At 45.7% G+C, this 22624-nt stretch overlaps 1 protein-coding gene across 2 annotated transcripts in view; it reads left to right on the forward strand.

Moving 5' to 3' along the window:
- The window catches only part of LOC118371382 (amyloid beta precursor protein binding family B member 2-like), a 68891-nt gene that overhangs the window by 2107 nt on the left and 44160 nt on the right, over positions 1–22624 (forward strand). For both annotated transcript variants that reach the window (XM_052488277.1, XM_052488278.1), the window contains exons 2-8: positions 3657–4930; positions 5871–6052; positions 6494–6631; positions 6999–7084; positions 7453–7510; positions 16053–16199; positions 16290–16417. In XM_052488277.1, the coding sequence (XP_052344237.1) occupies positions 3682–4930; positions 5871–6052; positions 6494–6631; positions 6999–7084; positions 7453–7510; positions 16053–16199; positions 16290–16417 (1988 nt within the window). In that variant the 5' untranslated portion in view covers positions 3657–3681. The remainder of the gene's footprint in view (positions 1–3656; positions 4931–5870; positions 6053–6493; positions 6632–6998; positions 7085–7452; positions 7511–16052; positions 16200–16289; positions 16418–22624) is intronic.

Raw genomic sequence — 22624 nt, forward strand, 5'->3', positions numbered from 1 at the left:
ACAGTTGCAGTGATCGGTAAGCTGCTCTGACAGCTGATGCGTGTAGTTTGTGAGGAAGATATGTCTCCAGCTTCAGGGATTTTTGCAATTCGTTCCAGTCATTGGCAGCAAAGAACTGTTCATCAGGTAAAAACGTTTTTAAAAGTCTCATGCAATGCAGATCTGCATTGAACACCACATATATGTAACTATAGGCTATATCATAGAAATCAAAAGCTATTTCCATGTGAAAATGTTATGGATTTGCTCCATTGGTTTTGTTGGTAGGCCTACATTATGCTACATAGCCACAATAGCATATTGGCCACTGTCTAAAACGGTACAGGCACAGCCTCAGTGTTCACTGTAAACGTGCAGCAGAAGTTGCACGCAATTCTCACAACGTTCAAGTTTCCGCTCGCAAGACCTAACATTTGCTCAGTGCCACAAATAATTAGAGGGAACATTTCTCGCCTTTGGAACTAACTTCTAACCTGCTTTTGTTGTGAGTGCTGCTCTGACACCTGTCCCACCTGTCCAACCTGATACCTGTCCCACCTACGGTATGTAGAAGGCTGTATCTCATGCCTGATCCTTTGTTATCTACAGGAGTCTATGTTTATTCTCTGACACCTGTCCCACCTACGGTATGTAGAAGGCTGTATCTCATGCCTGACCGTATGTTATCTACAGGAGTCTATGTTTATTCTCTGACACCTGTCCCACCTACGGTATGTAGAATGCTGTATCTCATGCCTGACCGTATGTTATCTACAGGAGTCTATGATTATTCTCTGACACCTGTCCCACCTACGGTATGTAGAAGGCTGTATCTCATGCCTGGCCGTATGTTATCTACAGGAGTCTATGATTATTCTCTGACACCTGTCCCACCTACGGTATGTAGAAGGCTGTATCTCATGCCTGATCCTTTGTTATCTACAGGAGTCTATGTTTATTCTCTGACACCTGTCCCACCTACGGTATGTAGAAGGCTGTATCTCATGCCTGATCCTTTGTTATCTACAGGAGTCTATGATTATTCTCTGACACCTGTCCCACCTACGGTATGTAGAAGGCTGTATCTCATGCCTGACCGTATGTTATCTACAGGAGTCTATGTTTATTCTCTGACACCTGTCCCACCTACGGTATGTAGAAGGCTGTATCTCATGCCTGATCCTTTGTTATCTACAGGAGTCTATGATTATTCTCTGACACCTGTCCCACCTACGGTATGTAGAAGGCTGTATCTCATGCCTGACCGTATGTTATCTACAGGAGTCTATGTTTATTCTCTGACACCTGTCCCACCTACGGTATGTAGAAGGCTGTATCTCATGCCTGACCGTATGTTATCTACAGGGGTCTATGATTATTCTTTCAACGTCAACTCCTTATTCCTGCAGTAACTCTGAGGGCTGGTTTCTGGAACACAGATCAAGCCCAATCCCGGACTAAAAAGCATGCTCAGTTGAGAATCTCCATTGAAATAGCTTTTTAGTCCGGGACTAAGTCGAAGGTGAATCTGTGGCCAGGGAACAGTCTTCGAGACGTTTCTCTCAATTCTGTAAATGACGACACTGCTCGGTGACGTCCTGTAATATGGGTCATGGTACCATGTTTGGTAAAGTCTCATGAATGACCTAAAGTGATGGGAACATAATCATATGTGTGTAGTAAGACAACAGCTGAGCATGATGAGCATGATGGTGTGAACTCAATGTCCCTGCTGAAAACTGCTATGTCATTGTCCCATCTCACTCGGTCTCTTATATCTATCTCTCCTGTATTTGTCTCATGCCCTTCTGCCGACTGAGGCTTGCAGAGTCAGAGGAAAAACACACTATCTCAGTCTGGATCTAACAGCGCTCTCTCCAGCCCTGAGATTTCTGCAAAGAAAGCAGGCATTTATCAACTGTATCATCAACTGCATCAACTACATCCTCAGTTTTGGTGTTTTCCCAGGCCAGTGAAACTACTATGTGAGAGAAATGTAAAAAAAAAAAAAAACTGTCCTGAAATCAGTAGCAGAGAGACCTTATGAGACATGTTTTGTGTTAAGTATCTGGTACCATTTTAGTCTATCATATGTGTAGTCTGACCTGGTTGACATTGTTTTCGTGTCATATTTGAGAGTGAGATGGAGAGTTCCAGGTGCCTGCGTGTTCTCTGACACAACAACACCACTCAGAGAAGGACGAGGGACCCTCATGAAAAAGTGCATTGTGTGGAGATATTTTCTCTTAAAATGTAGTCTCTTGTTTTTTCCAAGGGCTTGTCTTGTTTTCAAATCTGCTGTGTCCTGTGTTTTCCATCTTTCCATGAAAGAAGCTTGCATTTGTCTTTGTTTACCTGTGTGTGCGTGTGTGCGTGCTTACATGTGTGTGTGTGTGTGTGTGTGTGTGTGTGTGTGTGTGTGTGTGTGTGCGTGTGTGCGTGCTTACATGTGTGTGTGTGTGTGTGTGTGTGTGTGTGTGTGTGTGTGTGTGTGTGTGTGTGTGCGTGCTTACATGTGTGTGTGTGTGCGTGCATGTGTCTGTGTCTGTGTTCATTTGTTGGAGTATGATTGAATTGAAGAACAGAGTATGATAAATAAAACCCCACTGAGCCCTAAACTCAAAGCCCCGCCTCTTCCTGATTACATCTGAATTGACAATGATACTCTGCAGTCCCTCTCTCCCTCTTTCTCTGGCTGAGTCCAGCTGACAGCACAAAGCTGATCACCAGGGACATAAAAGGGTCAGCTAGAGAGTAGGATCTGCTCTGCAGCTTGTCAGCATCGGCCTAGCATCGTAAATCCTTCCAACAGCCTGTCTCTAGCCTTGGCATGGTGTATCGGTTGTGGATGAATACATTGACAGCGCTAAGCCTCATGATTGCCAAGCATGTCAAGAAAATGTTATAGGTTTGGCACCTTGTTTTAAACTGTGACATATTCACCAGATGTGAGAAACAAAAATGGAGAGAGAGGGCGTTACTGTATTGGGACACAGTTATAAAACACACCACAGAGTGCGTCAATAAAACCCTCCGTTATTGGTCGATGGGTTGTCAGAATGTTGAATAGTTGAGGCTTTTCATTTTGTGTGAGTGCCATGGCAACAGATCAATGCCAGAGGAGTGGCTGTGGGCCTGATGGTCTGTAACTTTATAGAGCCATACGGAGTATCTTTATTCATGTGTGCTTCTCATTTCGACTGCCTTAGTCATACAGATGTGGGATATTAATTTGATCACCCTGTTGCAGGAAATTTCAACGTATAGTGTATTTGAAGTTTAATATGTCTTCTGAAAGTTTTGAATTTGAAATGTCAGACTTGTTTTTTCCCTTACAAAAAATGTATCAACCCCTATAAAAATGTCGATTAATTATAATCCACATAATAATTCACATTTCCAGTTGCAGAAAACTGGCTCAAATTAAGATCCTACATCTGTATGCTGACTTGTCTTGTGTTTCTACCTCATACCTCCAACCCAGTCCTGTAATCCTTCTAACTCATCACATATGGAGAAGACCTGACTCAGGCCAAGTTTCCTTCAAGCACTGTGGTGGATAATGGGCGCCGCAATCAGTATCAGATGTTGAATTCCTATGAGAGCATGGAGCTGGTGTGTGTGTGTTTTGTTGTACTCTTAGTGAGCCCTTTCTCCTCTTTTCTCTCCCTCTCCAGTTGACCTCTTGACCCCTCGTCAGTCATGATGTCCGTCCACACCCCACCTCTCTCCCGCAGCGGCTCCTCCCCTTCCTCTGTCGGCCTGGCCAATCGCAGCGGTCCTCCTGCCGCCCCTCCCACCTCCCTCAGCCTGCGCTCCTCCTACAACCAACTATTGGGTTGTGATGTTATAAAGGAGTCCCCTACTGCCATGGAAACGGGGAGTTCTGCCACTTTACCCAAGAGCCGCCATAGATACGCCATGACCAGCGTGTGTAGCGCCATGGGCCTGAGCGACACCCTCGCCCCTCCCGCCCAAAACCAGCCCCCCACTGGTGGCAAGCGCCTCCCCACCAAGTCCTCTTCGTCCTCTTCTCTTTACTCCTCCTCCTCTTCCTCATTCTTCTCCACCAACCCCAAGCTGGCGAAGAATGGTGCCAACCTGCAGAGGAAGGCCGAGACCCAGCAACAGGAGCAGAGTAAGACCAACACAGAGTTCAAAGGGCAGGATGATATCATCACCCCCATATACAGCTCTGATTGGCTGGAGGGGGAGAAAGACAACTCCCATGCCCCACCCCCATTCTGTCGGAGGACCAAGAGTTTTCTGGAGTTCCATGAGAAGGAAGTGGACCCTCCTAGTGTAGAAAATAAGGAAGAAGAACGTCCCAACAAGGAAGAAGAGGAAGAGGAGGAAGAGGATGAGAAGCACTCCTGCCCTGAGAAAGATCAGGTCAGACCGGATAAAGAGAGAGAGAGACCTGAGGAGGAGAAACAGACCCCAAAACAGGAGGATTACATAGAGGAAGAGGGTGCCTCTCCAACTGCTAATCAGCCTTTGCTACAGGGGACGCAATCTCCCCCCATCTCCCCCCAAAACAACCTCAACTGGGCCCAGGAGAACAAGATTCAGAGTTTTCCCCCTTCCCAGGGCAGAAAGGAGGCCTTAAACCAGACCCAGGATCATCCACCCAGGGTTGAGACGCCCCCCAAACCCTCCCGGAGTGCCCAGGCCCCCCTGCCCAGAGTGATCAAGGTGGAGCTGCACCCCAGCAATGAGAACCCATACCTCCACTGCCCCCCCTCTGCACCCCCTAAGCAGCCCAGAGGGGAGGAAAGCACCCCTCTCCTGCTCCAGACCCCCCCTGCATCCTTCAACCTGGACCCAGAGAAAGGAGCTCCTAAGCTGGGTAGTCTGAGGACAAAGGTGGAGTCTCCCCTGGAGGATGAGGACTCTAGCTGGACCACCCTGTCCCAGGAGAGCCCCTCCCCTCAGACTCCACAGGAGATAGGTGAGAGAATTATATGATATACCTTCTGGCTGGCTGTCTGTCTGTTTGCCTGGGTGGTTGGCTGTCTATCTGTCTGTCTGTTTGCCTGGGTGGTTGGCTGTCTGCCTGTCTGTCGGTCAGTCTGTCAGTCAGTCTGGTGGGAGATATACTGTCTTAAATAACACCTTATTTCCTATAGTATACTACTTCTGACCTACAACCACAGCACTCTGGTCATATAGTATTGTCTGTAGGTATGTCTCTCTCTCTCTCTCTCTCTCTCTCTCTCTCTCTCTCTCTCTCTCTCTCTCTCTCTCTCTCTCTGTCTCTCTCTCTCTCTCTCTCTCTCTCTCTCTCTCTCTCTCTCTCTCTCTCTCTCTCTCTCTCTCTCTCTCTCTCTCTCTCTCTCTCTGTCTCTCTCTCTCTTGTTTTCTGTTGGAATTATTTTAGACTTGTTTGAAAATGTACCAAGTCTTTCCTTGATGACGGTGACTGCAGCGAAACTGCTGAACCCTTAATGACCCCTGTGAGCCACCGTACTCTGCAGGCAGTGGAGGACGAGAGGGAGAGAGATGGGGTCGAAGGGGAGAGAAAGCGAGCAGAAAGTGAAAGTGAGGAGAGGAAGAGAGAGAGATAAAGAGAGAAAACAAATAGAGGGGAGACAGAGAGGCCTGTGTCCTCTGAGAGCTACTTCAGGGGATGAGCCCAAGGGTTGCTATGACAACAGAACAGGATTTCCATCTCAGAATTGACCTAGACCACTGTCTGTGGTTCTGAGTGTCTGAGTTGTGTAAGTGTGCACTTTAGTATGTGTGTGTGTATTTGTGTGGGGTATCTAAGTCAGTCTCTCTGCATGCATATACACATATATCTGTGTATGCAGATGAGTGTGTGTTTATGTCAGTGTTTGTGTGTATGTGATCTGTGTGTAGTTAATGTGTGTTGTTGTGTGGTACATCAGATGTGTGGGGTGAGGGGGACCTTCCCCCAGGCTGGCGTGAGGTCACAGACCAATCAGAGGTCTATTTCTGGCATGTCCCCACTGGCACCACCCAGTACGACCGCCCTGTCGCCACGACACACCTTGACCCACACCCTGGCTCACAGCAGGGTGACACAGTCACACTGAGACCGCCCAGCGAGGTGAGGCCTGACACACACACACAATGTATACATACACACTCTCAAAGGCTGTGTTTAGACAGGCAGTCCAACTCTGGTCTTTTTTTTTAATGAATTGGTCTTTTGACCAATCAAATCAGCTCTGAAAAAGATCTGATGTGAGAAAATTGAATGTGATTGGTCAAAAGACCAATTAGTGGAAAAAATATCAGAATTGGGCGGCCAAACACACACACACACACACACACACACACACACACACACACACACACACACACACACACACACACACACACACACACACACACACACACACACACACACACACACACACACACACACTATGTACACTGAATCCTGTCACTGGAGTTCCTCTGAAAATGTCAAATGGCTCACTCTCTCTCCTCACTCTCTCTCACTCTCACTCTCTTTCTTCCTTCCACTTTCTACCTCTTTCTGCAGCGACCTAGCAGTTTGGTATCAGACAGTTCATTGGAGCCTGTGCCCTCTCCCTCCGGCTCCTCTCCCTCCTCCTCCTCCTCTCCCTCTGATCTCCCTCTGCCTGACAGAGGCTTTGACAACACCAGCTACACTTGCAGTGTAAGACTACACACTGCTAACAGCACCATGTACACAGGCTCAGAAACAACTGAAATCACATGTGTGTGTGTGTACCTTCAAAATTCAATATATCAAATATCAAATATGAATAAGATATTACTGCATCTCTCTTTCTCTCTATCTCCTCTCTTTCTATGCTCTCTCTCTCTCTCTCTCTCTCTCTCTCTCTCTCTCTCTCTCTCTCTCTCTCTCTCTCTCTCTCTCTCTCCCCTCTTCCTCTCTCTCTCTCTCTCTCTCTCTCTCTCTCTCTCTCTCTCTCTCTCTCTCTCTCTCTCTTCCTCTCTCTCTCTCTCTCTCTCTCTCTCTCTCTCTCTCTGTCTCTCTCTCTCTCTCTTTCTCTCTCTAGGAGCTGAAGGACTACCCCGTGTATCCTGACCCCAGCCTGAAAGCTTTTGAAGGAGCTACTCTTCGTTACGCCTCACTGAGACTGCAGTAAGACGCACACACACACTCGCACGCACACGCACACACACACACACGCACACTCACACGCACACACGCACACACCCACACCCACACCCACACCATAAAACACACAGACAGTCGATTAAGGCAGCCTCTCACCACCTAGGGGTTGGGTTAAATGCGGAAGACACATTTCGGTTGAATGCATTCAGTTGTGCAACTAACTAGGTAGACCCCCTTTCCCAGTATTCGACAACATTGCTTGCCAGACATTCAGCATAGACTTGATTTCTGTTTAGCACATTCGTCACATTTCTCCTGACCATTTGTCATTATTATTTAATCATACACACACACTTGAATGTCTTTGCTCATGGTTATCTCTCCGTCTGTAGCCCTGCCCAGTTAGAGACAGTGGACCTCAACAGTGCCTACATCGACCCAGAGGGACAGGTGAGACCTCCGTAATCACTGATTTTACAAGGTTGGATAAAGGAAAACAATGGAATGCTAACCAGGCTGTCACCTATCCAGAGGAAAGGGAGGAGGGATGGAATGACGTAATGTGCTGCCCATAGAGTTTATCTCTTTCTCTGTAGCAGTACCACCTAGTGGTAGTTTAGTAAACTACTGCCCTGTGCCATGGCTCTGTTACTAAATGGCACGTTTAAGTTCCCCTTTTATTTATTTCACCTTTATTTAACCAGGTAGGCCAGTTGAGAACAAGTTCTCATTTACAACTGTGACCTGGCCAAGATAAAGCAAAGCAGTGCGGCACAAACAACAACACAGAGTTACACATGGAATAAACAAAACATACACAATAGGAAAAAGTCTATATACAGTGTGTGCAAATGAGGTAAGATAAGGGGAGTAAGGCAATACATAGGTCATAGTGGCGAAATAATTACAATTTAGCAATTAAACACTGGAGTGATAGAGACTGGAGTGATAGATGTGCAGAAGATGAATGTGCAAGTAGAGATACTGGGGTGCAAAGGAGCAACAACAAAAAATAACAGTATAGGGATGAGGTAGTTGGATGGGCTATTTACAGATGGGCTATGTACAGGTGCAGTGATCTGTGAGCTGCTCTGACAGCTGGTGCTTAAAGTTAGTGAGGGAGATATGAGTCTCCAGCTTGAGTGATTTTTGCAATTCGTTCTAGTCATTGGCATTAGAGAACTGGAAGGAAAGGCGGTCAAAGGAAGAGTTGGCTTTGGGGATGACCAGTGAATTATACCTGCTGGAGCGCGTGCTACGGGTGGGTGCTGCTATGGTGACCAGTGAGCTGAGGCGGGGCTTTACCTATCAAGGACTTATAGATGACCTGGAGCCAGTGGTTTGGCGACAAATATGAAGCGAGGGCCAGCCAACCAGAGCATATAGGTTGCAGTGGTGGTTAGTAAATGGGGCTTTGGTGCCAAAACGGATGGCACTGTGATAGACTATATCCAATTTGCCGAGTAGAGTGTTGGAAGCTATTTTGTAAACGACATCGACAAAGTCAAGGATCGGTAGGATAGTCTATTTTACGAGGGTATGTTTGGCAGCATGAGTGAAGGATGCTTTGCTGCGAAATAGGATGCTGATTCTAGATTTAATTTTGGATTAGAGATGCTTAATGTGAATCTGGAAGGAGAGTTTACAGTCTAACCAGACACCTAAGTATTTGTAGCTGTCCACATGTTCTAAGTCAGAACCGTCCAGAGTAGTGATGCTGGACGGGCGGGCAGGTGCTGGTAGCGATCGGTTGAAGAGCATGCATTTAGTTTTACTTGCATTTAAGAGCAGTTGGAGGCCACGGAATGTGAGTTGTATGGCATTGAAGCTCGTCTGGAGGTTAGTTAACACAGTGTTCCCCCTGCTGGATAGATGGTGTGTGCACATGCTCCCCAGCAGAGGTGGGGGGGGGTGATGTCATGGCAAGGTTATTATAGTAAACTAAAACTGAAACTAAAACTAAAACGAATTTTGAAAAATCTATTTAAGAAACTGAAATAAAATAATTAACAAAAATGAAAACTATACTGACACTATTATCTTTGACTCCGAAACTAGCTGAAATAAAATAAAAACCATCATAAATTATGTTAATGTTTTGGAGGGCAAAAGCAGGTAAATGCTGCCCAGAGATGGTGATGTTTCAAATAGTTCTATCTTGTGCATCACTATCTCTAACTACCTAGTCTGTAGACACATAGGTTGCCTCCTTCAATGTACCAATGTTTCAGCATACACATCTGTACAAGTACCTGCATCAGTTGGGACAGAGAGGAGGAGTTGGTCACTGCCTTATCTGGTGAAAGCATTGCCTTATCCTCTTGTTTCCCTAGCACAGGGATGGGGTTTAAAAAATTTTACAAATTTAAAAAGCACAGGGATGGGCAACTGGCGGCCCGCCCCTTCTGTAGACCCGCCCCGCCCCTTCTGTAGGCCCGCCCCACCCCTTCTGTAGGCCCGCCCCGCCCCTTCTGTAGGCCCGCCCCGAACCCTTCTGTAGGCCCGCCCCGAACCCTTCTGTAGGCCCGCCCTGCCCCTTCTCTAGGCCCACCCCACCCCTTCTGTAGGCCCGCCCCGAACCCTTCTGTAGGCCCGCCCCGAACCCTTCTGTAGGCCCGCCCCAAACCCTTCTGTAGGCCCGCCCCGAACCCTTCTGTAGGCCCGCCCCGCCCCTTCTGTAGGCCCGCCCCGCCCCTTCTGTAGGCCTGCCCCGAACCCTTCTGTAGGCCCGCCCCGAACCCTTCTGTAGGCCCGCCCCGAACCCTTCTGTAGGCCCGCCCCGCCCCTTCTGTAGGCCCGCCCCACCCCTTCTGTAGGCCCGCCCCGCCCCTTCTGTAGGCCCGCCCCGAACCCTTCTGTAGGCCCGCCCCGAACCCTTCTGTAGGACAACTGATACTTTTTTGGTGGAACTCAGTCGGGGTCTCAAATTACTGTTGGGAGTTAGAATAGTAATGTGGTTTTGAATCAGTAGTTTTTGTCTTATGTCAGTCACTGACGGTAACCCAGTTAGTCAATGTCAGCTAACATGTTCTAGATTTTTTAGGTGGGCTCTGACTGCATGTGTGGGTATGGATGTGGGTACGAAGCAGACCTACGAGCCACTACTGCCCCTCATGATGAGTTCACATTTTTTCTGGCCCCCATCAACAAGGTTGTAGCTTGCTCGCTAGCAAGATGGAGAATGCGGAGGTTCTTTTTATGAGTGCATTTTGCTAGATTGTACATCTACCTTCACTAAAACCACAGCGAAGGTTTTGCCTGAGATCTTTGGTTTGGAATGGTAATGTATGTCTCCCTACAGGCCACTGAAAGAGTTTGATTTTCAGGCTTTGCCCGACTACCCGTGATTTGTTGGGAGAGTTGTCTGTCTGAAGAGGACCCTTCCCTTTCTACATATGTTTTATGTCCAAGACAATCTGACATCCTCCACAGATCTAGTGCTGTTTCTGGGATTCCATAGTCATCACTAACTATCACTAGCTAACAGGAAATATAACCTACAACACACATGGGTACTGGCCTCCCATATATAGGCTACTTCCTGTCCCTAGTACTAAAACTGAAACTAAAACTGAAATTAAAGGATATAAAAACGAAATAGAAAGGTTTCTATCAAACTAGAAAAGGATAAAAACTAGTAAATCAAGTGGAAAAAATAATTGAAACGACACTGAATTTCGAGAAAAATCGAAAAACGCTTAGAAAAAAAGTGAATATAAAACAAAACTATAAATAGTGGCATAATTTGTTGTTGTTGTTGTTGATGTTGACACAGTCTCTGAGTGAGAATGACCAGAAGGTAAAGAAAGGGAGAAGAAAAAAAGGTGGAGGAGAGGAAAGGTTTAGAGAGAAAACAGTAAGGCCTAATGTACCTGAAACCATTCAGATGTACAATTGCTGTTGAACGTTTCACACGTTAACGGATAATGTGTTAATGTGTGTCTGTCCATATCCCTGTGTGTGTGTGTGCATGAGTGTGTGTGTGCATGAGTGTGTGTGTGCATGAGTGTGTGTGTGCATGAGTGTGTGTGTGTGCATGAGTGTGTGTGTGCATGAGTGTGTGTGTGTGTGCATGAGTGTGTGTGTGCATGAGTGTGTGTGTGCATGCTTGCTTGCTTTCATTTCTGTGTGTTCGCACACATCTGTGTGTGTGTCAGTCTTTGTGCATTTGTCCATGTGTGTGTGAGAACAAAAGCCTGCGGTCTGTCCTTAAAGACAAGAAGAATAAATAGTGGTGCTCTGTAGAGGGAGGGCTGGCTCTGGGCTCTCTCTCTGTCGCGCTCTCTCTCTCGCTCTATTTCTCTCTCTCTCTATCTCTCTGTCTCTCTCTCCCTCTGTCTCTCTCTCTCTCTCTGTGTATCTCTCTCTATCTCTCTGTCTCTCCCTCCCTCTGTCTCTCTCTCTCTTTCTCTCTATCTCTCTGTCTCTCTCTCCCTCTATGTCTCTCTCTCTCTCTATCTCTCTCTCTCTCTCTCTCTCTCTCTCTCTCTCTCTCTCTCTCTCTCTCTCTCTCTCTCAATCTCTCTCTCTCTCTCTCTCTCTCTCTCTCTCTCTCTATCTCTCTGTCTCTCTCTCCCTCTGTCTCTCTCTGTGTCTCTCTGTCTCTCTCTCTGTCTCTCTGTCTCTCTCTCCCTGTCTCTCTGTCTCTCTCCCTCTGTCTCTGTCTCTGTCTCTCTCTCCCTGTCTCTCTGTCTCTCTCCCTCTGTCTCTCTGTCTCTCTCTCCCTCTGTCTCTCTGTCTCTCTCTCCTCTGTCTCCTCTCTCTCTCTCTCTCTCTCTCTCTCTCTCTCTCTCTCTCTCTCTCTCTCTCTCTCTCTCTCTCTCTCTCTCTCTCTCTCTTTCTGTCAAAGCCCTGGGATGCACTGAACCACAGCCTTTATATTTTATTGACTGTCAAAATACATCATAGTCTCTCTCACACTATACTCTGTTGGCTCTCTGCTACTTTGACACTGCAAATCCCCTGGGCCTTTGTGTGAGTGTGTGGGAGTGTGCGTATGTGTGTGCGTATGAGTGTGTGTGTATTTGTATGTTTTTTGTATTAGTGTTTATTAATCTGCACGTGTGTGTGTGTGTGTGTGAGGGGGGTACTGGGTACTGGGCCAGGGTGAAAGTAGAATTAATTTCTTCCCTGTACGGGACCTCCTATATGTGCACATGCACAGAAAAACTTAACCAACAATGCAGTTTTAAGAAAATACCCCCCAAAAAAAAAAGTAAGAGATAAGAAAACAAATAATTAAAGAGCAGCAGTAAATTCCGTGTGAGGGGTCTACAGAGTCAATGTGGAGGCCACTAGGGGCTGTCCAATGTGAGTCTACAGGGGGTGTACAGAGTCCACTGCTGTCCGTGTGAGTCTACGGTACTGTCGACAGAGTCACTGCTGTCAGAGTCGTGTGAGCTATATACAGGGGGTGTACAGAGTCCATGTGCTCTCCAGAGTGTGAGCTATATCTCGGTACAGAGTCAATGTGGACCACTACAGAGTCAATGTCTGTGTGAGTCAATCTGTATTGACCAGTCTGCTCTCCAGAGTCAATGTGGAGTCTCTGTGTCGACAGAGTCACTGCTCTCCAGAGTCAATGTGAGGCTATATACAGGGGTCGGCACAGAGTCAATGTGGAGGCCACAGGGGTACTGGTACAGAGTCAATGTGGAGGCTATATACAGGGGTACTGGTACAGAGTCAATTGGAGGCTACAGGGGTCCGTGTACAGAGTCAATGTGGAGGTGTACAGGGGGCCACTGCTGTCCGTGTGAGTTTCTGTAGAGTTATTTGACCACTGATCTAACGTGTAGAGTAGCTCGTGTGTCGTAGCCATTGCTGTCAGGAGTCTTATGGTGTGAGTAGCAGCCTCGACCTAGTGTCGGCCACTGCTGTCCTAAGGTGGCTGAGTCTCTGTTTGACCATTCAATAGGATCTCTCCGTCCTAAACATTTGTCATTTCTTTCAACACAACCAGGTTTTTATCTGATTGTCCACTGCTGTCCTTGTAGGAGTCTCGCACATGTTCATCCACGACCATTTCCAGCTGTCAGTGATGAATGAGTCTACACAAAAAAGTGAGTGTCGATTGGCATTTGGCCTGCTGTCCTGTGTGAGTCTCGGTGTCGGCCATTGCTGTCCGTGTGAGTCTCGGTGTCGGCCACTGCTGTCCGTGTGAGTCTCGGTGTCGGCCACTGCTGTCCGTGCCACTGAGTCTCGGTGTCGGCCACTGCTGTCCGTGTGAGTCTCGGTGTCGGCCACTGCTGTCCGTGTGAGTCTCGGTGGGCCACTGCTGTCCGTGTCAATGTCTCGGTGTTGACCACTGCTGTCTGTGTGAGTCTCGGTGTCGGCCACTGCTGTCCGTGTGAGTCTCGGTGTTGACCACTGCTGTCCGTGTGAGTCTCGGTGTACCACTGCTGTCCGTGTGAGTCTCGGTGTCGGCCACTGCTGTCCGTGTGAGTCTCGGTGTCGACCACTGCTGTCCGTGTGAGTCTCGGTGTCGGCCACTGCTGTCCGTGTGAGTCTAGGTGTCGACCACTGCTGTCCGTGTGAGTCTCGGTGTCGACCACTGCTGTCCGTGTGAGTCTCGGTGTCGAGCCACTGCTGTCCGTGTGAGTCTCGGTGTCGACCACTGCTGTCCGTGTGAGTCTCGGTATCAGACCACTGCTGTCCGTGTGAGTCTCGGTGTCGACCACTGCTGTCCGTGTGAGTCTCGCCACTGTGTCGACCACTGCTGTCCGTGTGAGTCTCGGTGTCGGCCACTGCTGTCCGTGTGAGTCTCTCGAACCACTGCTGTCCGTGTGAGTCTCGGTGTCGGCCACTGCTGTCCGTGTGAGTCCGTGTGCCACTGCTGTCCGTGTGAGTCTCGGTGTCGGCCACTGCTGTCCGTGTGAGTCTCGGTGTCGACCACTGCTGTCCGTGTGAGTCTCGGTGTCGGCCACTGCTGTCCGTGTGAGTCTCGGTGTCGACCACTGCTGTCCGTGTGAGTCTCGGTGTCGACCACTGCTGTCCGTGTGAGTCTCTGTGTCGGCCACTGCTGTCCGTGTGAGTCTCGGTGTCGACCACTGCTGTCCGTGTGAGTCTCGGTGTCGACCACTGCTGTCCGTGTGAGTCTCGGTGTCGGCCACTGCTGTCCGTGTGAGTCTCTGTGTCGACCACTGCTGTCCGTGTGAGTCTCGGTGTCGGCCACTGCTGTCCGTGTGAGTCTCGGTGTCGGCCACTGCTGTCCGTGTGAGTCTCGGTGTCGACCACTGCTGTCCGTGTGAGTCTCTGTGTCGGCCACTGCTGTCCGTGTGAGTCTCGGTGTCGGCCACTGCTGTCCGTGTGAGTCTCGGTGTCGACCACTGCTGTCCGGTGTGTGAGTCTCGGTGTCGACCACTGCTGTCCGTGTGAGTCTCGGTGTCGACCACTGCTGTCCGTGTGAGTCTCTGTGTTGACCACTGCTCTCCGTGTGAGTCTCGGTGTCGGACCACTGCTGTCCGTGTGAGTCTCGGTGTCGGCCACTGCTGTCCGTGTGAGTCTCGGTGTCGGCCACTGCTGTCCGTGTGAGTCTCTGTGTTGACCACTGCTGTCCGTGTGAGTCTCGGTGTCGGCCACTGCTGTCCGTGTGAGTCTCGGTGTCGGCCACTGCTGTCCGTGTGAGTCTCGGTGTCGGCCACTGCTGTCCGTGTGAGTCTCGGTGTCGGCCACTGCTGTCCGTGTGAGTCTCTGTGTTGACCACTGCTCTCCGTGTGAGTCTCGGTGTCGGCCATTGCTGTCCGTGTGAGTCTCGGTGTCGGCCACTGCTGTCCGTGTGAGTCTCGGTGTCGACCACTGCTGTCCGTGTGAGTCTCGGTGTCGACCACTGCTGTCCGTGTGAGTCTCGGTGTCGGCCACTGCTGTCCGTGTGAGTCTCGGTGTCGGCCACTGCTGTCCGTGTGAGTCTCTGTGTCGACCACTGCTGTCCGTGTGAGTCTCGGTGTCGGCCACTGCTGTCCGTGTGAGTCTCGGTGTCGGCCACTGCTGTCCGTGTGAGTCTAGGTGTCGACCACTGCTGTCCGTGTGAGTCTCGGTGTCGGCCACTGCTGTCCGTGTGAGTCTCGGTGTCGGCCACTGCTGTCCGTGTGAGTCTCGGTGTCGGCCACTGCTGTCCGTGTGAGTCTCGGTGTCGGCCACTGCTGTCCGTGTGAGTCTCGGTGTCGGCCACTGCTGTCCGTGTGAGTCTCGGTGTCGGCCACTGCTGTCCGTGTGAGTCTCGGTGTGAGTGAGTCTCGGTGTCGGCCACTGCTGTCCGTGTGAGTCTCGGTGTCGGCCACTGCTGTCCGTGTGAGTCTCGGTGTCGGCCACTGCTGTCTGTGTGAGTCTCGGTGTTGACCACTGCTGTCTGTGTGAGTCTCGGTGTCGACCACTGCTGTCCGTGTGAGTCTCGGTGTCGACCACTGCTGTCCGTGTGAGTCTCGGTGTCGGCCACTGCTGTCCGTGTGAGTCTCTGTGTCGACCACTGCTGTCCGTGTGAGTCTCGGTGTCGGCCACTGCTGTCCGTGTGAGTCTCGGTGTCGGCCACTGCTGTCCGTGTGAGTCTCGGTGTCGGCCACTGCTGTCTGTGTGAGTCTAGGTGTCGGCTTGACATAATGTAGATGTTTTCATCTAGCCAAATGGCAGTTCAGAGCGTAGGCTACACCACAAGTTTTCAAGTCCATTCGCTCATTTTTCATGCCTCTGACATGCGGTAATGATAAAATACGTGGTTTGTTTTAATTATTGTGATAGGCTCATGTTTTACCGGTACTGCGTACCACCACTATACCACCTTACTTTCACCCCTTGAGCGCACACCCATGCTATCTGCTGAAGTATAAAATTATTCCCATTACACACTTTAGATACACTTAACGGACCGTCTTATTATTACCCCTACTAATGAGTGCAAGTGTGTTTATTAATCAGTGTGTGTGTGTGTTGGGGGGCTGCTGGGTAAGTCTGTATATATTATTTTAAATGAATATGAATCCATATATGTGTGTTGTAGTCATTCCCGGTGCGTTCTCTGGGCTGGGTGGAGATGGCAGAGAGAGATCTGACAGAGGGAAGGAGCAGTGTGGCAGTCCATCACTGTATCAGACAACTGTCCTACTGTAGGAGGGACATACAAGACTCCGCTGGGGTCTGGGGAGAGGTGAGGACACTGTGTGTGTGTGCGTGCGTGTGCGCGTGTGCCTGTGTGCGCGCATTGACTGATATATTGACATATTGATCGTCCCATCAGGGTAAGGACATGCTGCTGGTGCTGCAGGACCGTGATCTGACCCTGGTTGACCCTGACGACCACAGCCTGCTCCACTCTCAGCCAATCAGCAGTATACGTGTGTGGGGCGTTGGCCGAGATCACGACAGGTGAGGAAGACGGGAAGGGGGAGGTCATGTCATACTCCCGTATTACAGCCGTATTACACCTAGTAGAACACCTCGCAAATATCCTTTATTACAGGCGTATTACACCTAGTGAATATCCTTTATTACAGGCGTATTACACCTAGTGAATATCCTTTATTACAGCCGCATTACACCTAGTGAATATCCTTTATTACAGCCAAATTACACCTAGTAGCACACTTAGTGAATATCCTGCATTACAGCTATATGACACCTAGTAGCACACTTAGTGAATATCCTTTATTACAGCCTTATTACACCTCGTGAATATCCTTTATTACAGCCGTATTACACCTAGTAGCACACTTACTGAATATGCTTTATTACAGCCATATTACACCTAGTAGCACACTTACTGAATATGCTTTATTACAGCCATATTACACCTAGTAGCACACTTAGTGAATATGCTTTATTACAGCCATATTACACGTAGTAGCACACTTACTGAATATGCTTTATTACAGCCATATTACACCTAGTAGCACACTTAGTGAATATGCTTTATTACAGCCATATTACACCTAGTAGCACACTTAGTGAATATGCTTTATTACAGCCATATTACACCTAGTAGCACACTTACTGAATATGCTTTATTACAGCCATATTACACCTAGTAGCACACTTACTGAATATGCTTTATTACAGCCATATTACACCTAGTAGCACACTTAGTGAATATGCTTTATTACAGCCATATTACACCTAGTAGCACACTTAGTGAATATGCTTTATTACAGCCATATTACACCTAGTAGCACACTTACTGAATATGCTTTATTACAGCCATATTACACCTAGTAGCACACTTAGTGAATATGCTTTATTACAGCCATATTACACCTAGTAGCACACTTACTGAATATGCTTTATTACACCTAGCAGTTAGTGAATATGCTTTATTACAGCCATATTACACCTAGTAGCACACTTAGTGAATATGCTTTATTACAGCCATATTACACCTAGTAGCACACTTAGTGAATATGCTTTATTACAGCCATATTACACCTAGTGAATATCCTTTATTACAGCCATATTACACCTAGTGAATATCCTTTATTACAGCCATATTACACCTAGCAGCACACTTAGTGAATATCCTTTATTACAGCCATATTACACCTAGTAGCACACTTACTGAATATGCTTTATTACAGCCATATTACACCTAGCAGTTAGTGAATATGCTTTATTACAGCCATATTACACCTAGTAGCACACTTAGTGAATATGCTTTATTACAGCCATATTACACCTAGTGAATATCCTTTATTACAGCCATATTACACCTAGCAGCACACTTAGTGAATATGCTTTATTACAGCCATATTACACCTAGTAGCACACTTAGTGAATATGCTTTATTACAGCCATATTACACCTAGTAGCACACTTACTGAATATGCTTTATTACAGCCATATTACACCTAGTAGCACACTTAGTGAATATGCTTTATTACAGCCATATTACACCTAGTAGCACACTTAGTGAATATGCTTTATTACAGCCATATTACACCTAGTAGCACACTTAGTGAATATGCTTTATTACAGCCATATTACACCTAGTAGCACACTTAGTGAATATGCTTTATTACAGCCATATTACACCTAGTAGCACACTTAGTGAATATGCTTTATTACAGCCATATTACACCTAGTAGCACACTTAGTGAATATGCTTTATTACAGCCATATTACACCTGGTAGCACACTTAGTGAATATCCTTTATTACACCTAGCAGCACACTTAGTGAATATCCTTTATTACAGCCATATTACACCTAGTAGCACACTTAGTGAATATCCTTTATTACAGCCATATTACACCTAGTAGCACACTTAGTGAATATCCTTTATTACAGCCATATTACACCTAGCAGCACACTTAGTGAATATGCTTTATTACAGCCATATTACACCTAGTAGCACACTTACTGAATATGCTTTATTACAGCCATATTACACCTAGTACCACACTTACTGAATATGCTTTATTACAGCCATATTACACCTAGTAGCACACTTACTGAATATGCTTTATTACAGCCATATTACACCTAGTACCACACTTACTGAATATGCTTTATTACAGCCATATTACACCTAGTACCACACTTACTGAATATGCTTTATTACAGCCATATTACACCTAGTACCACACTTACTGAATATGCTTTATTACAGCCATATTACACCTAGTAGCACACTTAGTGAATATCCTTTATTACAGCCATATTACACCTAGTAGCACACTTAGTGAATATCCTTTATTACAGCCATATTACACCTAGTAGCACACTTAGTGAATATCCTTTATTACAGCCATATTACACCTAGCAGCACACTTAGTGAATATGCTTTATTACAGCCATATTACACCTAGTAGCACACTTACTGAATATGCTTTATTATAGCCATATTACACCTAGTAGCACACTTAGTGAATATGCTTTATTACAGCCATATTACACCTAGTAGCACACTTAGTGAATATGCTTTATTACAGCCATATTACACCTAGTAGCACACTTACTGAATATGCTTTATTACAGCCGTATTACACCTAGTAGCACACTTACTGAATATGCTTTATTACAGCCGTATTACACCTAGTAGCACACTTACTGAATATGCTTTATTACAGCCATATTACACCTAGTAGCACACTTAGTGAATATGCTTTATTACAGCCGTATTACACCTAGTAGCACACTTACTGAATATGCTTTATTACAGCCATATTACACCTAGTAGCACACTTAGTGAATATGCTTTATTACAGCCATATTACACCTAGTCGCACACTTAGTGAATATGCTTTATTACAGCCATATTACACCTAGTAGCACACTTACTGAATATGCTTTATTACAGCCATATTACACCTAGCAGTTAGTGAATATGCTTTATTACAGCCATATTACACCTAGCAGCACACTTAGTGAATATGCTTTATTACAGCCATATTACACCTAGTAGCACACTTAGTGAATATCCTTTATTACAGCCTTATTACACCTAGTAGCACACTTACTGAATATGCTTTATTACAGCCATATTACACCTAGCAGTTAGTGAATATGCTTTATTACAGCCATATTACACCTAGCAGCACACTTAGTGAATATGCTTTATTACAGCCATATTACACCTAGTAGCACACTTAGTGAATATCCTTTATTACAGCCATATTACACCTAGTAGCACACTTAGTGAATATGCTTTATTACAGCCATATTACACCTAGTAGCACACCTAGTAGCACACTTAGTGAATATCCTGCATTACAGCCATATTACACCTAGTGAATATCCTGCATTACAGCCATATTACACCTAGTGAATATCCTGCATTACAGCCATATTACACCTAGTAGCACACTTAGTGAATATCCTTTATTACAGCCGTATTACACCTAGTGAATATCCTTTATTACAGCCGTATTACACCTAGTGAATATCCTTTATTACGGCCATATTACACCTAGTAGCACACTTAGTGAATGTCCTTTATTACAGCCATATTACACCTAGTGAATATCCTTTATATCAGCCGTATTACACCTAGTAGCACACTTAGTGAATATCCTGCATTACAGCCGTATTACACCTAGTGAATATCCTTTATTACAGCCGTATTACACCTAGTGAATATCCTTTATTACGGCCATATTACACCTAGTAGCACACTTAGTGAATGTCCTTTATTACAGCCATATTACACCTAGTGAATATCCTTTATATCAGCCGTATTACACCTAGTAGCACACTTAGTGAATATCCTGCATTACAGCCGTATTACACCTAGTAGCACACTTAGTGAATATCCTTTATTACAGCCGTATTACACCTAGTAGCACACTTAGTGAATATGCTTTATTACAGCCGTATTACACCTAGTAGCACACTTACTGAATATCCTGCATTACAGCCATTTACACCTAGTAGCACACTTAGTGAATATTCTTTATTACAGCCGTGTTACACCTAGTAGCACACTTAGTGAATATCCTGCATTACAGCCATATTACACCTAGTAGCACACTTAGTGAATATCCTTTATTACAGCCATATTACACATAGTAGCACACTTAGTGAATATGCTTTATTACAGCCATATTACACCTAGTAGCACACTACTGAATAGCACAGCCATATTACAGTGAATTTCCTGCATTACAGCCATATTACATAGTACACCTAGTAGCACACCTTAGTGAATATCCTTTATTACAGCCATATTACACCTAGTAGCACAATTAGTGAATATCCTTTATTACAGCCATATTACACCTAGCACACTTACTGAATATCCTTTATTCAGCCATATTACACCTAGTAGCACACTTAGTGAATATCCTTTATTACAGCCATATTACACCTAGTAGCACACTTAGTGAATATGCTTTATTACAGCCATATTACACCTAGTAGCACACTTAGTGAATATGCTTTATTACAGCCATATTACACCTAGTAGCACACTTAGTGAATATCCTTTATTACAGACATATTACACCTAGTAGCACACTTAGTGAATATTCTTTATTACAGCCGTATTACACCTAGTAGCACACTTAGTGAATATGCTTTATTACAGCCATATTACACCTAGTAGCACACTTAGTGAATATCCTTTATTACAGCCATATTACACCTAGTAGCACACTTAGTGAATATCCTTTATTACAGCCATATTACACCTAGTGAATATCCTTTATATCAGCCATATTACACCTAGTGAATAACCTTTATTACAGCCATATTACACCTAGTAGCACACTTAGTGAATATCCTTTATTACAGCCATATTACACCTAGCAGCACACTTAGTGAATATGCTTTATTACAGCCATATTACACCTAGTAGCACACTTAGTGAATATGCTTTATTACAGCCATATTACACCTAGTAGCACACTTACTGAATATCCTGCATTACAGCCATATTACACCTAGTAGCACACTTAGTGAATATTCTTTATTACAGCCGTGTTACACCTAATACCACACTTAGTGAATATGCTTTATTACAGCCATATTACACCTAGGGACACTTACTGAATATCCTTTATTACAGCCATATTACACCTAGTAGCACACTTACTGAATATCCTTTATTACAGCCATATTACACCTAGCAGCACACTTAGTGAATATCCTTTATTACAGCCATATTACACCTAGTGAATAGTCCTTTATTACAGCCATATTACACCTAGTAGTAGTGAATATCCTTTATTACAGCCATATTACACCTAGTAGCACACTTAGTGAATATCCTGCATTACAGCCGTATTACACCTAGTGAATATCCTTTATTACAGCCGTATTACACCTAGTGAATATCCTTTATTACGGCCATATTACACCTAGTAGCACACTTAGTGAATGTCCTTTATTACAGCCATATTACACCTAGTGAATAACCTATATTACAGCCGTATTACACCTAGTAGCACACTTAGTGAATATCCTGCATTACATACATATTACACCTAGTAGCACACTTAGTGAATATTCTTTATTACAGCCGTGTTACACCTAGTACCACACTTAGTGAATATGCTTTATTACAGCCGTATTACACCTAGTAGCACACTTACTGAATATTCTTTATTACAGCCGTATTCCACTTACGGGGACACCTAGAGATTATCGTTTATTACAGCCATATTACACCGAGTAGCACACTTGGTGAATATCCTGCATTACAGCCATATTACACCTAGTAGCACACTTACTGAATATCCTGCATTACAGACATATTACACCTAGTAGCACACTTAGTGAATATTCTTTATTACAGCCGTGTTACACCTAGTACCACACTTAGTGAATATGCTTTATTACAGCCGTATTACACCTAGGGCACACCTAGTGAATATCCTTTATTACAGCCATATTACACCTAGTAGCACACTTGTGAATATCCTTTATTACAGCCATATTACACCAGTTAGTGAATATCCTTTATTACAGCCATATTACACCTAGCAGCACACTTAGTGAATATCCTTTATTACAGCCATATTACACCTAGTAGCACACTTAGTGAATATCCTTTATTACAGCCATATTACACCTAGTAGCACACTTAGTGAATATCCTTTATTACAGCCATATTACACCTAGTAGCACACCTAGTAGCACACTTAGT

Source organism: Oncorhynchus keta, chromosome 30, assembly GCF_023373465.1.
Source record: "Oncorhynchus keta strain PuntledgeMale-10-30-2019 chromosome 30, Oket_V2, whole genome shotgun sequence".
Taxonomy (NCBI): domain Eukaryota; kingdom Metazoa; phylum Chordata; class Actinopteri; order Salmoniformes; family Salmonidae; genus Oncorhynchus; species Oncorhynchus keta.